This window comes from Cherax quadricarinatus, chromosome 90, assembly GCF_038502225.1.
Source record: "Cherax quadricarinatus isolate ZL_2023a chromosome 90, ASM3850222v1, whole genome shotgun sequence".
Taxonomy (NCBI): domain Eukaryota; kingdom Metazoa; phylum Arthropoda; class Malacostraca; order Decapoda; family Parastacidae; genus Cherax; species Cherax quadricarinatus.
Window position 1 is genome coordinate 15,813,004 of NC_091381.1, and position 14,839 is coordinate 15,827,842.

Here is a 14,839-nt window from a genome sequence, read left to right on the forward strand (position 1 = left end):
GCCATTAGAAACCCTAACAAGATTTTGGGATATGAAATAGACAGGCTGCTCCACTCAACATCTCATTTAACTAAAAAGATCAACATAGCCAAAGCCGGTCTTAGCAGTCTCTTTCGATTCAATCAAGCCCCTCAACATGTCAAAAAACATCTGTATAAAATGTTAATACGACCTGTACTCGAATACCCTTGTGTCCCAATGTCATTAACAACAAAGACCAATATGCTACGGTTACAAAGGGTCCAGAATAGAGCTCTTCGCTTCATTACCGATACCAGGAGGAGAGACAGAGTTAAAATGGGAGATTTACACATACAACAAGATATTACTGCCATAAATGTACGCCTTGACACCCTAAAAAAGAAACAACTCTATACAATGCAAGAACTATACATGCCAGATAGAGAACATCCTATACAAGTGGTAAATACCACAGATTGTACCATCAATACTCCTCCTCACAGGACTCAAAGAATGACTCTCCCACAGAGGGTCCGTCGTTTTATACATAAAGATGATTACCATCGACCCATGATATTGAGCAACCTCCCTGATGAAGAAGATTGGGTAACACCAGAACCCTTCTATGTATACTGAGAACATCATCGCCCCCAATTAGGGAGAAATCTTATATAACTTTCTAATGTAAAAATTATGCTATTTACTATGGCTGGACACCACCTGTAAGAAGCCATTGTCACGTAATTCTATAAACTGGCCAGAAAATTATTGCCTTCATTGTCGCATAAATATCCGTTGTGCAATCGCAAAAAAAAAAAAAAAAAAAAAAAAAAAAAAAAAAAAAAAAAAAAAAAAAAAAAAAAAAAATTAATAAAAAAAAAAAAAAAAAATCAATTGCAACTTGTATAATTACTACCAATTCAGAGTCATGTACTTATATATCTGTTATATCTATGTAACTCTGATGAGTTAGTCTTATACCCCTTAAAGAATATCTTATCATTTCACGTACACTTTTTAAATTACACCAAAGTGGTTGGGCCACTTACCTTTTATATCCTACCTCTCTCCTCCCTCCCACCCTTTTCCAAAATTTCTATCCTTACCCATCCTTCTTCCTTACCCATCTCACCAAAGCTCTGGTCTGGACAAGACAAGATTATTTGCCAAGCTGAATGTGAATGTTCTAACTCTCATAGCACTATAAAGAATAGGCACTCAAGTATTCAATAAGGAATAGCAATTGGTAATCCATTGAACAAGGCGAGTAACTTACTATAAGCTAGGTGGCAGGTCAAGCATAGGCAACATTGTAATTAGGTGAGCGTCAAGTCCCAGGAGCTGCAGTTCTTCCTGTGCTCCATCTACACGCCCATGTGCACGCCCCAGGTACCCACGCCCATCGGACCTTGCAGGGACCTGTGCGAGACTGTTAAGAACCGGTGTTCCCCAGTAATGGCCGAACTGGGGTACCCGTGGCCACACTTCCTTAACTGCTCCAGGTTCCCGCCGGAGAACAACGTAGAGCACATGTGTATGGAGGGCCCTGAGGAGAAGATGCCGCCCCATTCCCCGCCCACCACTTCCCCACGCCCACAGCTGCCTCGCAGGTGTAGTCACTACGCTCACGCCCACAAGTACCGCTACATCAATGCCACGGGCACGTGTGCACCACTATGTCAGGCCAACATTTCCTTCAACACCAGCGACAAGTCTTTCGCGGTGGTGTGGATGACCATATGGGCGGTGGTATGCTTCGCCGTCACCCTCTTCACCGTGCTCTCCTTCCTGCTGGAGGCGGCAGCCTTCAGGTATCCTGAGCGTGCGGCGGTGCACCTTGCTCTCTGCTACAACCTGGTAGCCCTGGGCTACCTGGTGCGGCTAGTGGCGGGTCCTGGCAGGGTGACGTGCCACACTGACCCTGGGCTGGGTATGGTAGCAGTGACTGAGGGTGCCCTACACACCACCTGTGCCCTGGTATTCCTTCTCCTCTACTACTTTACCACCGCCGCCTCCGTCTGGTGAGTACCTGCCACACTAACCTACACAACATTATACTTACAGCGACAACAACCTGAAGAATAAGGCACATGGGTACCACCTGGGTAACTTGGTTACCCAAACTTATTTCTCCACTTATTACACCCCTGTCTTGTATTATGCTATTGGTTCCCGTATAATCTACCTTGTCCATTACTATCAAAATGGTATACAATACCGACAGGTTGGTAGGTAGGACGCATGGGCGACAGTTGGGCGGCTTTGCTCCGAAACGTTTCGCCTACACAGGCTTCTTCGGTCGAGTGCGGGAGGTGGGCGGGAGCAGTGGGGGTGTGGGGACGATGTTGTCGGTCCATCACCCTTGAAGTCGTAGATTTGGGGTTGTTTCAGACTATGGAACAGAACTCTTCTTCAGGCTGAGGGACTGACAACTTCAAATCTACGACTTCGGGGGTGATGGACTGATTGCATCGTCTTCACATCTCTGCTGTTCCTGCCTGCTTTCTGTGTTCGGCTGGGGGGGGGGTCTGTGTGGGCGAGGCGTTTCGGAGTGGGGTTGCCTGGCTGTTGCCTATGTGTCTTACCTACCTACCGTGTTCATGATTACTGTCGCATTTGAAGTTAGGATCTTTACTTAATTCATGGTATAACTTAACAAATCTTTGAGGACAGCTGTGTTGCAGAGATCTGAGCGAAGCTGCAACACAAACGTCAAAGATTTGTTAAGTTATACTATGAATTAAGGAAAGACAAAGCAAATGCGATAATAATTATGGACATAGGAGACACGGAAATTCAGGTACCTCATAAATGTCGGCTCAGTCCTGTACTGAAGAAGACTAGTGCCCAGGCCAGATGCCCAGGAAAAAAGATTTTTGGAAGAGTTATTTTTGTCTTTACTGACCACCAGTCTGGCCCCTCGCACGCCTTTCTTACCAAGTTTGTTACTTCACCTGGAATTATGCTCCCATTCCTTGGAGCAAGCAAAACTGCCTCTCACTTTACCAGGTACTACGACTTACGGTTTAGCGAGTTCCTATGAATATATTAATGTTGAATAAGCAATATTTTGTACCCCGACTTTCAGCTGTTGCTGCTGTTTCTCAGTTACTGCTGTTTCTCAGTTGCTGCTGTTTCACCTCAGCTATACCCCCATCTTATTCCTTATCCTCATATCAGACATAGACAGAGGTACGCACCACAGCACCGTATCATGATGATACTAGGATCTGCATGAGGCTGTCATCTGCTGAGGACGCGGTTAACCTCCAAGAAGATGTAAACAAAGTTTTCCAGTGGGCAACGGTAAACAATATGATGTTCAATGAGGACAAATTCCAACTACTCCGTTATGGAAAACTGGAGGAGATAATAACTAGAACAGAGTATACTACTGACTCCGGCCATACAATAGAGCGGAAAAATAATGTAAGGGACCTGGGAGTAGTAATGTCTGAGGATCTCACTTTCAAGGATCACAACAGTGCCACGATCGCAAGTGCAAAGAAAATGATAGGATAGATAATGAGAACGTTCAAAACGAGAGATGCCAAGCCAATGATGATCCTTTTCAAATCACTTGTTTTCTCTAGGCTGGAATACTGCTGTACATTAACATCTCCATTCAAAGCAGGTGAAATCGCAGATCTAGAGAGTGTACAGAGATCCTTTACGGCACGTGTAAGTTCTGTCAAGCACCTTAACTACTGGGAATGCTTGGAAGCACTTGACTTGTACTCGTTGGAACGCAGGAGGGAGAGATATATCATAATCTACACTTCGAAAATCCTGGAAGGAATGGTCCCAAATCTGCACACAGAAATCACTCCCTACGAAAGTAAAAGACTGGGCAGGCGATGCAAAATACCCCCAATTAAAAGTAGGGACGCCATTGGTACACTAAGGGAAAACACCATAAGTGTCAGGGGCCCAAGACTGTTCAACAGCCTCCCATCAAGCATTAGGGGAATTACCAATAAACCCCTGGCTGCCTTCAAGAGAGAGCTGGACAGATACCTAAAGTCAGTGCCGGATCAGCCGGGCTGTGGCTCGTACGTAGGACTGCGTGCGGCCAGCAGTAACAGCCTAGTTGATCAGGCCGTGATCCATCGGGAGGCCTGGTCATGGACCGGGCCGCGGGGGCGTTGATCCCCGGAATAACCTCCAGGTAACCTCCAGGAGGGTGGGAGTCAGGTCACAAGAGGTTGTGGACACAAGCGACCACTGAGAATCCACATTACACTCCAAGCACAAGCCACCTACTTTTCAGACACATAATAAACCCACACATAATTCTACACATAATTACACACACACACACGCAAACACACACACACACACACACACACACACACACACACACCACCTACCCCCCCTAACCATCCCTTCCTCACACACACACACACACACAAGGGCAGACACTCATAGAAGCTTTAGACCCTAATAGCAATTTCCGCTTTTTATAACCCAGAATTACTGGTATGTATTAAGAGTATCTCCCCCTCATGCACACATACACACACACACACACACCTGTACTACGACAAAATGGTAACTAACTAGGCGAATACACACACACACACACACACACACACACACTCGACGTGCAGACGTGGGTACACAAGGCTCCGAGAACCTTCGTGTTTTTGAGGGGTGCAACAACCCCTAGCAGTAATCAGTGGTAGTGACAAAGTCAGTGAACAAACCTACGAGTGATAACTATAGTTATTAGTTGAAAAAATTCGAGGGAAACCTAAATTCAGTATTTTCTTTTAAAAGTGCCAAACCGTTGTGGATCTACTAGGCACTGTTGCCACACAGATACAAACATAAAAATATCAAAGTGTGGAAACGGGTGATCAAGAATTACCAGCGTTTGGTTAACAAGTGAAATGTGGGGCACCGTAATGTGAGAGTGAAAAAGTTAATAGGCAAAAGGAGAAAGAAAAAATAAAATATACAACAAGGGAAGGTGGCAGTAGGCCTACTGAAGCAGTGACGTCACAACAGTTTGTATGCCATTATACATATAAAGTGTAACACCGAATGTGAAGTGTATTCTGTAATAAGTGAAAAGTGAAATCACTTGAGGAACGCGGGATGCATGAGCATATATGATTATAAACATCACGGGTGAAGGAGTTACAAATTAGTGAGAGAAGGCCTATGTACGACCACTACGTCATCAGCTTCTGGCAACTTGTCATCACACCGCTGTCAGCGCAAGTATTCCACCTGTTGAGGTTGCATATTGCAAGATTGAGTCTGGTCCTGCATCACTGTTAGATACTGGTCACTCACTCCTGCAAGCCATTACCAGAATTAGAGTAGAAATAGCATAGAGGACAGTGCAAGGTGTAAAGCGGTAGTGAGGGATATGTCAGACACTTAAGCTGAGACAAGCTAAATTTTACAACCTAGCTACTTTCTGAATTTTAGAAGTAGAATCGATAAGTGTTACAAGTATTGGTAAGCTTAGAATTACTGGTATCTACCGGTATTTATTAGCAGTATGAATACTTAGAAGTGGGGGCACACACACACACACACACACACACACACACACACACACACACACACACACACACACACACACACACACACACACACACACACACACACACACACACACACACACACATACACACACACACACACACACATACACACACACATACACACACACACACACACACACACACACACATACACACACACACACACACATACACACACACATACACACACACACATACACACACACACACACACACACACACACACATACACACACACATACACACACACACATACACATACACACATACACACACACATACACACACACACACACACACACGTACACACACACACACATACACACACACACACACACACACGTACACACACACACACACATACACACACACACATACACATACACATACACACACAGGAACAAGCACTTGTAAGCTGTAGTACACACGCAAACACACATACACAGGATTTCACACCGTCCTGTGAACTGACCATCTGAACCTTTCTCCTCTCCCCCCCCTCTTTCTACCCTAAGTAGACCTATCTCTACCTCTCTCACTCTTTACCTATATCTCTCTCTCTACCTATCTCTCTCTCTCTCTTCCCTCTCCCATCTCTCCCCTCTAACATCTCTTACCTCTAACACCTCCCCCCCTCTAACATCTCTCCCCCTCTAACATCTGTCCCCTCCCATTATCTCTCCCCTCTCCCTTTCCCCACCTCTCTCCCATCCTCCCCTCCCTCTCCCCCTAGCCTCTCTCCCCTCTCGCTCTTCCATCTCCCCCCACATTCCCCCATCTCCACCCTCTTTCCTCTCTCTCCCTCTCCCCCTCTCTGCTCCCTCTCTCTCTCCCTCTCTCTCTGCCTTCTCTCTCTCTCTCTCTCTCTCTCTCTCTCTCTCTCTCTCTCTCTCTCTCTCTCTCTCTCTTGCTCTCTCTCTCTCTTGCTCTCTCTCGTCCCCATTTTCCCTTCTAACTCTCCCCTCTCCTACTCTTCCCTTCACTCTCTCTCCCCCTCTACCTTTCCCTTCTCTCTTCTCTCACAAAAAAAAAAAAAAAAAAAAAAAAAAAAATGGTGGGGACTCGCAGGAACCAAGGATCAGATGAGAATGGTTCTGGTAGGGAGGAGTGGATGGAGGAGCAGTGGAAAAGGATGGAACAAGAGTGGGAGAGAAAATTAGGAGAGCTTTCTGAAAAAATGGAGAAAGAGCTCTCTGTGAAATTGGAAAAGAGGTTGGAGAAGGAGACAAAGAATTGGGAGGCACAAGTCGAAACTGCAGTAGCCAAGATAAGGGTCCTAGAAGTTGAGATAAATAGGCTGAAGCGGGTTACAGGGGCAGTGACCAGAGAAGACACAGCATATGAAGCTGCGAGGCCGAACAGGAAGGAAGGAATTATGAATTATGCTAAGGTCACATCAGTCTGCCAAGGAGGACCAAGGAGTGAAAGGGAAGATCAGCTGGTTGCAGATGGAGAGGGTGATAGGTCGAATGCTGAGGCACAACAAGGCTATCAAGAGCCACTGGAAAAATCAAGGGAGAAACTGACCACATACAGGCAGGATCCAGAGTCACAGAGGGTGAGGCAATGGGAGGAAGAAAGGGCAAAATCAGTGTTTATCCATGGGCTTCAGGAGAGAGAGGAAAGGACACACACTGAAAGGCAGCAGGAAGAAAGAAAGGAGATTGAGAAAATCATCACGGAAATAGGTGAAGAGATGGACGAGATTGTAAATTTTCAGAGAATAGGGGGGTACTCGAAGGGGAGAAACCGACCAATCAAGCTGATTCTCAGGACGGAAACAGTGCGGAACAGGATCCTCCAAGAGAAACCACGATTGAAATACTCGGAAGAGTACAAGAGGGTGTTCCTAGACAGAGACAGAACAAAATCAGAACGACAGCAGCTGAGGGAGAGGACAAAAAAGCGAAAGGAGCTAGGAAAAGAGACAAGGAGGGAACCAGCAGAGGTCAGTCAGAGCAGAACAGAACAGCAAGGGCAAGCACACACACAACTACTCTCAGAACCATACAACCTATCACACCATCCCAACACACACTACAATCCATACCCACAGCCTCCACCCAACACCGAGCTATAGAATCCCACAGTATGCCACCAGGTCTCCCACCCTCACAGGCCCCCCAAACCACAGTGTTGGAAAGGAAACTGAAGGTATGGTACACAAACGCTGATGGAATAACAAATAAGTGGGAGGAGTGGCATGAAAGAGTCAAAGAAGCATCACCGGACATCATAGCTCTCACAGAAACCAAGCTTACAGGTATGATAACAGATGCCATCTTTCCAACGGGATACCAAATCCTGAGGAAAGACAGAGGGAACAGGGGGGGTGGAGGAGTGGCGTTGCTGATCAAAAATCGCTGGAATTTTGATGAGCTGGAGAGAGGAGACAGCGGAGAAGAAAGTGATTACATAGTGGGAACACTTCACTCTGGAGGTCCCAAGGTGGTAATAGCAGTGATGTATAACCCACCACAGAACAGCAGGAGGCCAAGGCAAGAGTACGACGAGAGCAATAGAGCGATGGTTGACACACTGGCTAGAGTGGCCAGAAGAGCTCATGCATGCAGGGCAAAGCTCCTGATCATGGGTGACTTTAACCACAAGGAGATCGATTGGGAGAACTTGGACCCACATGGGGGCCAAGATACATGGAGGGCTAAGATGATGGAGGTGGTACTGGAAAACTTCATGTGCCAACACGTAAGGGACACTACAAGAGAGAGAGGAGAGGATGAACCAGCAAGGCTGGACTTAGTATTCACCTTGAGTAGTGCAGATATCGAGGACATCACATATGAAAGACCCCTTGGGGCCAGTGACCATGTGGTTTTAAGCTTCGAATACACAGTAGAGCTACAAGTGGAGGGAGAAGCAGGAAGGCCAGGACGAATGAAGCCAAACTACAAGAAAGGGGACTACACAGGAATGAGGAACTACCTGAACGGGGTTCAGTGGGACAGAGAACTGGCAGGGAAGCCAGTTAATGAGATGATGGAATATGTAGCAACAAAATGCAAGGAGGCTGAGGAGAGGTTTGTACCCAAGGGTAACAGGATTAATGAAAAAGCCAGGATGAGCCCATGGTTTACCCAAAGGTGCAGGGAGGCAAAAACCAAGTGTGCTAGGGAATGGAAGAAATATAGAAGGCAAAGGACCCAGGAGAATAAGGAGAACAGTCGTAGAGCCAGAAACGAATATGCACAGATAAGAAGGGAGGCCCAAAGACAATATGAAAATGACATAGCAGCGAAAGCCAAATCTGACCCGAAACTGTTGTACAGCCACATCAGGAGGAAAACAACAGTCAAGGACCAGGTAATCAGGCTAAGGAAGGAAGGAGGAGAGACAACAAGAAATGACCGTGAAGTATGTGAAGAACTCAACAAGAGATTCAAAGAAGTGTTCACAGAGGAGACAGAAGGGACTCCAGAAAGACGGAGAGGTGGGGCACACCACCAAGTGCTGGACACAGTGCACACAACCGAGGAAGAAGTGAAGAGGCTTCTGAGTGAGCTAGATACCTCAAAGGCAATGGGGCCAGATAACATCTCCCCATGGGTATTGAGAGAGGGAGCAGAGGCGCTATGTGTACCCCTAACAACAATATTCAATACATCTATCGAAACAGGGAGATTGCCTGAGGCATGGAAGACAGCAAATGTAGTCCCAATCTTTAAAAAAGGAGACAGACATGAAGCATTAAACTACAGACCAGTGTCACTGACATGTATAGTATGCAAAATCATGGAGAAGATTATCAGGAGAAGAGTGGTGGAACACCTAGAAAGGAATGATCTCATCAACAGCAGCCAACATGGTTTCAGGGACGGGAAATCCTGTGTCACAAACCTACTGGAGTTCTATGACATGGTGACAGCAGTAAGACAAGAGAGAGAGGGGTGGGTGGATTGCATTTTCTTGGACTGCAAGAAGGCGTTTGACACAGTTCCACACAAGAGATTGGTGCAAAAACTGGAGGACCAAGCAGGGATAACAGGGAAGGCACTACAATGGATCAGGGAATACTTGTCAGGAAGACAGCAGCGAGTCATGGTACGTGGCGAGGTGTCAGAGTGGGCACCTGTGACCAGCGGGGTCCCGCAGGGGTCAGTCCTAGGACCAGTGCTGTTTCTGGTATTTGTGAACGACATGACGGAAGGAATAGACTCTGAGGTGTCCCTGTTTGCAGATGACGTGAAGTTGATGAGAAGAATTCACTCGATCGAAGACCAGGCAGAACTACAAAGGGATCTGGACAGGCTGCAGACCTGGTCCAGCAATTGGCTCCTGGAGTTCAATCCCACCAAGTGCAAAGTCATGAAGATTGGGGAAGGGCAAAGAAGGCCGCAGACGGAGTACAGTCTAGGGGGTCAGAGACTACAAACCTCACTCAAGGAAAAAGATCTTGGGGTGAGTATAACACCAGGCACATCTCCTGAAGCGCACATCAACCAAATAACTGCTGCAGCATATGGGCGCCTAGCAAACCTCAGAACAGCATTCCGACATCTTAATAAGGAATCATTCAGGACCCTGTACACCGTGTATGTTAGGCCCATATTGGAGTATGCGGCACCAGTTTGGAACCCACACCTAGCCAAGCACGTGAAGAAACTAGAGAAAGTGCAAAGGTTTGCAACAAGACTAGTCCCAGAGCTAAGAGGTATGTCCTACGAGGAGAGGTTAAGGGAAATCAACCTGACGACACTGGAGGACAGGAGAGATAGGGGGGACATGATAACGACATACAAAATACTGAGAGGAATTGACAAGGTGGACAAAGACAGGATGTTCCAGAGATTGGACACAGTAACAAGGGGACACAGTTGGAAGCTGAAGACACAGATGAATCACAGGGATGTTAGGAAGTATTTCTTCAGCCACAGAGTAGTCAGTAAGTGGAATAGTTTGGGAAGCGATGTAGTGGAGGCAGGATCCATACATAGCTTTAAGCAGAGGTATGATAAAGCTCACGGCTCAGGGAGAGTGACCTAGTAGCGATCAGTGAAGAGGCGGGGCCAGGAGCTCGGACTCGACCCCCGCAACCTCAACTAGGTGAGTACACACACACACACACACACACACACACACACACACACACATGCACGCATGCACGCATGCACATACACACACACATATATATACACACACATATATACACACACACATACACACACACACACACACACACACACACACACACACACACACACACACAGCAAATGTAGTCCCAATCTTTAAAAAAGGAGACAGACATGAAGCATTAAACTACAGACCAGTGTCACTGACATGTATAGTATGCAAAATCATGGAGAAGATTATCAGGAGAAGAGTGGTGGAACACCTAGAAAGGAATGATCTCATCAACAGCAGCCAACATGGTTTCAGGGACGGGAAATCCTGTGTCACAAACCTACTGGAGTTCTATGACATGGTGACAGCATTAAGACAAGAGAGAGAGGGGTGGGTGGATTGCATTTTCTTGGACTGCAAGAAGGCGTTTGACACAATTCCACACAAGAGATTGGTGCAAAAACTGGAGGACCAAGCAGGGATAACAGGGAAGGCACTACAATGGATCAGGGAATACTTGTCAGGAAGACAGCAGCGAGTCATGGTACGTGGCGAGGTGTCAGAGTGGGCACCTGTGACCAGCGGGGTCCCGCAGGGGTCAGTCCTAGGACCAGTGCTGTTTCTGGTATTTGTGAACGACATGACGGAAGGAATAGACTCTGAGGTGTCCCTGTTTGCAGATGACGTGAAGTTGATGAGAAGAATTCACTCGATCGAAGACCAGGCAGAACTACAAAGGGATCTAGACAGGCTGCAGACCTGGTCCAGCAATTGGCTCCTGGAGTTCAATCCCACCAAGTGCAAAGTCATGAAGATTGGGGAAGGGCAAAGAAGGCCGCAGACGGAGTACAGTCTAGGGGGTCAGAGACTACAAACCTCACTCAAGGAAAAAGATCTTGGGGTGAGTATAACACCAGGCACATCTCCTGAAGCGCACATCAACCAAATAACTGCTGCAGCATATGGGCGCCTAGCAAACCTCAGAACAGCATTCCGACATCTTAATAAGGAATCATTCAGGACCCTGTACACCGTGTATGTTAGGCCTATATTGGAGTATGCGGCACCAGTTTGGAACCCACACCTAGCCAAGCACGTGAAGAAACTAGAGAAAGTGCAAAGGTTTGCAACAAGACTAGTCCCAGAGCTAAGAGGTATGTCCTACGAGGAGAGGTTAAGGGAAATCAACCTGACGACACTGGAGGACAGGAGGGATAGGGGGGACATGATAACGACATACAAAATACTGAGAGGAATTGACAAGGTGGACAAAGACAGGATGTTCCAGAGATTGGACACAGTAACAAGGGGACACAGTTGGAAGCTGAAGACACAGATGAATCACAGGGATGTTAGGAAGTATTTCTTCAGCCACAGAGTAGTCAGTAAGTGGAATAGTTTGGGAAGCGATTTAGTGGAGGCAGGATCCATACATAGCTTTAAGCAGAGGTATGATAAAGCTCACGGCTCAGGGAGAGTGACCTAGTAGCGATCAGTTTTGAGGCGGGCCCAGGAGCTCGGTCTCGACCCCCGCAACCTCAACTAGGTGAGTACAACTAGGTGAGTACACACACACACACACACACACACACACACACACACACACAAACACACACGCACATACACACACACATACACTCACACATACACACACATACACACACATACACACACACACATACACACGCATAAACACACACACACACACACACACACACACACACACACACACACACACACACACACACACACACACACATGCACGCATGCACCTACACACACACATATATATACACACACATATATACACACACACATACACACACACACACACACACACACACACACACACACACACACACACACACACACACACACACACACAAACACACACGCACATACACACACACATACACTCACACATACACACACACACATACACACACATACACACACATACACACGCATAAACACACACACACACACACACACACACACACACACACACACACACACACACACACACACACACACACACACACACACACACACACACACACACACACACAGTGTAAGTACATGCAGGTCAAGTCCCAGGAGGTTGGGGGTCAGGTCACAAGAAGTTGTGGGCAGCCAAGGACCACTGAGACTCTACATTACAACGCACAAGCCACCTACCTTTCAGTACATAATAAAATCACACATAATTTCACACAAAATTACACACACACACACACACACACACACACACACACTCGTTCACCCTCCCCCTCGCCACCCCTCCACACTCCTCTCCCACATAGCCACAGTTCCTTCACTACCTCCCCCCCACACTCTGACATACACACTACTAACCTAACATACAGAACTACATAGGTTTCCCACTCTGAGGCAATCAGGATAAAACAAAAATGGGTTGCCAGAGAGCAACAAGAAAAACCAAGGGACAGGAGGAGGAAACTGCAAAGGAAGATTGGGCAGCAGAGCTCATAAAAAGGGATCATGAATGGGAAAAGAAACTAGAAGAATTTAGCATGAGAATGGAAGAGAGGATAGATATGGAAAGCAGGAAATGGGAGGTGCAAGTCAAAGCAGCAAAGGCTAGGATACAGAGTTTAGAAGAGGAACTGAAAAATCTGAAACAACCTAAAGAACTAAAGAACATTTTGGGATTGACAACAGAGTCTACTACCTCAGCCACAAATAAGGGGACAGTAGGGAAAGAAGGGGCACAACTGCATGGAGAAGCTCTATCAGAGGAGACTGTAGTAAATGAAAGAGCTAAGCTTTATGTGGAGGCCCTAACAGACAACATTAGAGCCCAAGGAAAGCCGAGAAGGGAAAATGACAGGCCACTGAGCCCAAGTACATTAGCTAGTGAAACTGAAGAAAGGAAAGCTGCAGTGGAGGAAACCAAATTAAATGAGGGGATACACAGGGATATGCAGTGGGAGAATGAATGGGTGAGGTCAGTCTTTGTGTATAGGCTCCAGGAAGTTGAAGGGGAAACATATGAAGCAAGAAAACAAGGGGAAAAAAAAGCAATTGAAAGCATCATGAAAGCAATAGGAGAAGACGACATGACCCAGCTGGAAAATTTTCGGAGAATAGGGGGGTTTGTAAAAAAAAGAACCTGGCCAGTGAAAGTGACCTTCAAGGCAGAAGCGACTCGGAACAGGATCCTGCAGGAGAAAGCATGATTAAGGGAGATGCCGGCATGCAGGAAGGTGTATCTCGACCACGACAGAACACAAGAAGAAAGGCAGAAACTGAGAGAGATGGTACAAAGGCGAAAGGAGGAAAGAGAGGGGATGGAGAAGACAGACAGGAGACCCCAGACCCAGGAAGAAGATCAAATACAGCCTCCCTCACAACTTCCTATAGAAGCCTCCCAACCAGGTCAACCCCAGTGCAACCAAACACTCTAAATCAAAACACCCATGCTACATCCAATGCCCCCACCCACTACATTACAAACTCCACCCCCACAGCAACAACCCATAGTTCCTTACCAGGTCTCCCACTTCCCCAACCCCAATACACCTCCCAGACCACAGTCTTAGAAAAGAAGTTGAAGGTGTGGTATACAAATGCAGATGGAATAACAAATAAGTATGAGGAGTGGCACGAAAGAATCAAGGAGACATCCCCAGACATAATAGCACTCACAGAAGCAAAACTCACCAGAATAATAACAGATTCAATCTTTCCATCCGGATATCAAATCCTCAGGAAAGACAGAGGGAGGAGAGGGGGAGGAGGAGTTGCACTGCTCATTAAAAACCAGTTTGGTTTTAAGAAAATGGAAGGAATGGATGGCACGGGCGAAAGGGACTACTTAGCAGGAACAATCCAGTCTGAGGGACATAAGGTGATAATTGCAGTAATGTACAACCCACCACAGAACTGCAGGAGGCCAAGAGAAGAATATGATGAGAGCAACAGAGCATTGATCGACACACTAGCCGAGGTAGCCAGGACAGCACACACGGGGGAGCAAAGTTACTAGTTATGGGTGATTTCAATCACAAGGAGATTGACTGGGAAAACCTGGGGCCCCATGGGGGTCCCGAAACATGGAGAGCCAAGATGATGGATGTGGTACTGGAAAACCTCATGCATCAACATGTTAGAGACACTACCAGAGAGAGAGGAGAGGATGAACCAGCAAGACTGGACCTTGTATTCACCTTGAGTAGTTCGGACATCGAGGATATCATGTATGAAAGGCCCCTGGAAGC

At 46.7% G+C, this 14,839-nt stretch overlaps 1 protein-coding gene across 1 annotated transcript; it reads left to right on the forward strand.

The window, feature by feature from the left end:
- The first annotated feature begins 1,306 nt into the window (after nt 1–1,306).
- On the forward strand, nt 1,307–2,129 carry LOC138855335 (frizzled-4-like). The gene has a single exon (XM_070104245.1). The coding sequence runs from the start codon at nt 1,336–1,338 to the stop codon at nt 1,984–1,986; it is 651 nt and encodes a 216-aa protein (XP_069960346.1). The 5' UTR covers nt 1,307–1,335; the 3' UTR covers nt 1,987–2,129.
- The last annotated feature ends 12,710 nt before the right edge of the window (nt 2,130–14,839 follow it).

What these genes read in the sequence shown, in the direction of transcription:
- LOC138855335 (XM_070104245.1), top strand. Translation starts at nt 1,336, where the DNA reads ATGTGCACGCCCCAGGTACCCACGCCCATCGGACCTTGCAGGGACCTG.